This window comes from Cydia amplana, chromosome 1 (assembly GCF_948474715.1).
Source record: "Cydia amplana chromosome 1, ilCydAmpl1.1, whole genome shotgun sequence".
Classification (NCBI taxonomy): domain Eukaryota; kingdom Metazoa; phylum Arthropoda; class Insecta; order Lepidoptera; family Tortricidae; genus Cydia; species Cydia amplana.
The window spans coordinates 30358767-30361643 of NC_086069.1; the positions used below are offsets into that span (position 1 = coordinate 30358767).

Sequence of the window (2877 nt, forward strand, 5' to 3'; positions counted from 1 at the left end):
GATCTAACAATGGCCAGCCCTGCTCTCGCACGGCGCGTAATGGGGTGGGGAGTGAGGGTAGACGTGGAGACGCTGTCGGATCATCGCTACATTCGATTCGATGTCTCCACGTTCCCTGCCACTCCAAGGGGTGTCGGTCGACCCACTGCGGGGGAAGGGCCGCGCTGGAAACTGCGCAAACTCGACCGAGAAATGGCCAAAGAGGCAGCGATTGTCGAGGGGTGGCAGGCCGGGCCTAGGCCCATCGGTGAAGTCGACGCCGAGGCGGAGCGGCAGGTTGCTGCTCTCCAGCGCATATGCGATGCAGCAATGCCCCGAGCAAAGGCGACTCCGCCGCGGCGCCGGCTTTACTGGTGGCGCGAGGAGCTTCGTGAGGCACGAAGCGGATGCACAGCTGCGCGCCGCCAATACACCAGGAGCAGACGGAGAAGGATACGCGATCCGGCCAGGGAGGATGAGCTCTACGCCGCCTACCGAGCCAAATGCCACGCCCTGCAGGCAGGCATCGCACAGGCTAGGGAAGCGGCGTGGAAGGAGTGGCTGGAGACGCTGGACCGGGACCCATGGGGACGCCCTTACAAAACTGTAAGGGCAAAACTCCGGCCTTGGGCCCCTCCGCTAACCAGCAGCCTTGAGCCGGACCTCTTAGGACGAATCCTTACTGGTCTGTTCCCTGAAAGAGGTGTATGGCATCCGCCAGCGATGGGTGGGAACGCTACCAGCACTGCGGTAGAGGAGGACATACCTCCTGTCACAGAGGGGGAACTCGGGGCAGCGGTGTTAAGGCTCCGGCTGAAAAACAGCGCCCCCGGACTTGACGGTGTGCCCGGACGTGTCGTGGTGCTCGCGCTTGGTGAGCTGGAGGAGAGAGTGAGGGCCCTTTTCCACGCATGTCTCCAACAAGGTCGGTTCCCGCGAAGCTGGAAGACCGGTAAGCTCGTCCTTCTCCAGAAGGACGGGCGCCCGGCTGAGTCGCCGTCGGCCTATCGCCCCATAGTCTTGCTTGACGAGATGGGCAAGCTCCTTGAGCGAGTGCTCGCGGCCCGTCTCGTCAGACACCTCGGGGAGGTAGGACCCGACTTGCACGAGTGCCAGTACGGCTTTCGGCGGGAAAGGTCGACCATTGATGCCATAGCGCGGTTGAGGGTCCTCGCCGATGGGGCAGTCTCACGGGGTGGAGTGCTGTTGGCAGTGTCGCTAGACATAGCGAATGCCTTCAACACTTTGCCCTTTGAGACTGTCAAGGAGGCACTGAAGTACCACGGTGTGCCCCACTATCTCAGAATAGTAGTCGAGGACTACTTCAGAGACCGGGCCATCACATACCCGACTCAAGCTGGATGGGCAAGCAGGACGGTCACGTGCGGTGTCCCACAGGGGTCAGTCCTCGGACCACTCCTGTGGAACATCGGGTACGACTGGGTGCTTCGCGGTACCAACCTGCGGGGCGTCAACGTACTGTGCTACGCTGACGACACTCTCGTCACCGCAAAGGGGAGCACCCACAGGCAGGCCGTCCTGCTCGGCACAGCAGGGGTAGCTCACGTGGTGAGTCGCATTAGGGCCTTGGGACTCGAAGTGGCCCTCAACAAGTCCGAGGCTCTCTGTTTTCACGGGCCTCGAAACGCACCGCCTCCTGGGCTGGAAATAGTGGTCGGGGGAACCTCCATCGCCGTCGAGTCGACGATGCGGTACCTAGGCATTGTCCTCGACGGTCGGTGGAGCTTCACTGAGCACTTTGCGCGGAAGGCGCCAAAATTGCTGGCCGCAGCCGGAGCACTCGGGGGACTGCTCCCGAACACCGGGGGACCGGGCAGCACATGCCGCCGCCTTTATCAGGGTGTTGTGCGCTCCATGGCACTCTATGGGGCCCCAATATGGGCAGAATCCCTGAACGCTCGGAACGTGGCCCTGTTGCGCAGACCCCAACGGGTTATAGCCACAAGAGCAATACGAGCGTACAGGACGGTCTCCTTTGAGGCGGCGACGTTGCTGGCCGGCAGCCCACCATGGGACCTGGAGGCTGGGGTCCTGGCGGCGGTATACTGGCAAGTTGCGGAAGAGCGGGCGGCGGGAAATCGTCCACTTCCGGAGGAGATCAAGCTTTGGAGGGAGGAGGCCAAGGATGACCTTCTCCGGAGGTGGGATGAAAGGCTAGAAGCCCCGAGCGCAAGCCGCGAGGTGGTGGGCGCAGTACGCCCAGTCCTTAGGGACTGGTTGAAGCGCGACTTCGGGCCAATGACGTACCACTTGACACAGGTACTTACTGGGCACGGTTGCTTTGGTAGGTACCTGTGGCGAGTGGCACGACGAGAGGACACAGCGGTGTGCAAGCACTGTGACAGAGGTGAGGAGGACACGGCGCATCACACCCGCGCCGTATGCCCTGCGTGGGATGAACCGAGATCGGAGATGGCTGCGGTTCTTGGAGCAGACCTATCGCTGCCGGCAATAGCCAGTGCGATGGTCCGCAACAGAGGCACCTGGGAGGCGGTCGTCGCGTTCTGCGACGCTGTCATGTCCCTAAAGGAGGCGGCGGAGAGAGAGCGAGAGGACGATCCCCTCTCGCTCCCTATCCGCCGAAAAAGGACCGGGCGGAGGCGGGCCGCGTATGACCGCCGCTTGCCGCCCTAACTGGGACCTCGGGCAGGAGATCGGGGGGTCTCCTGCCTGACGAGAGTGTCCCGAGGCGGATAAGGCACAAAAGTGCACACCTAGGAGGGACAGTGGCAAAAGCCGCAACAGCCGAGCCCGCAAGGGCGACACGCACATGGCAGGGCCGAGGTAAGCGCCAAGCGTTCCCTTAGTCCTACCTCAGGCGGAGCGAGGGTACACCGAGGGGTTTTAGTGGGTAGGCCTCCCCCTAAGGGAGGAGAG

General features: G+C 62.8%; 1 protein-coding gene across 1 annotated transcript; it reads left to right on the top strand.

The window, feature by feature from the left end:
• The first annotated feature begins 1686 nt into the window (after positions 1-1686).
• LOC134662706 (uncharacterized) lies at positions 1687-2634 on the top strand. The gene has a single exon (XM_063518981.1). It carries the CDS (start codon positions 1687-1689, stop codon positions 2632-2634), a length of 948 nt encoding a protein of 315 aa, XP_063375051.1.
• The last annotated feature ends 243 nt before the right edge of the window (positions 2635-2877 follow it).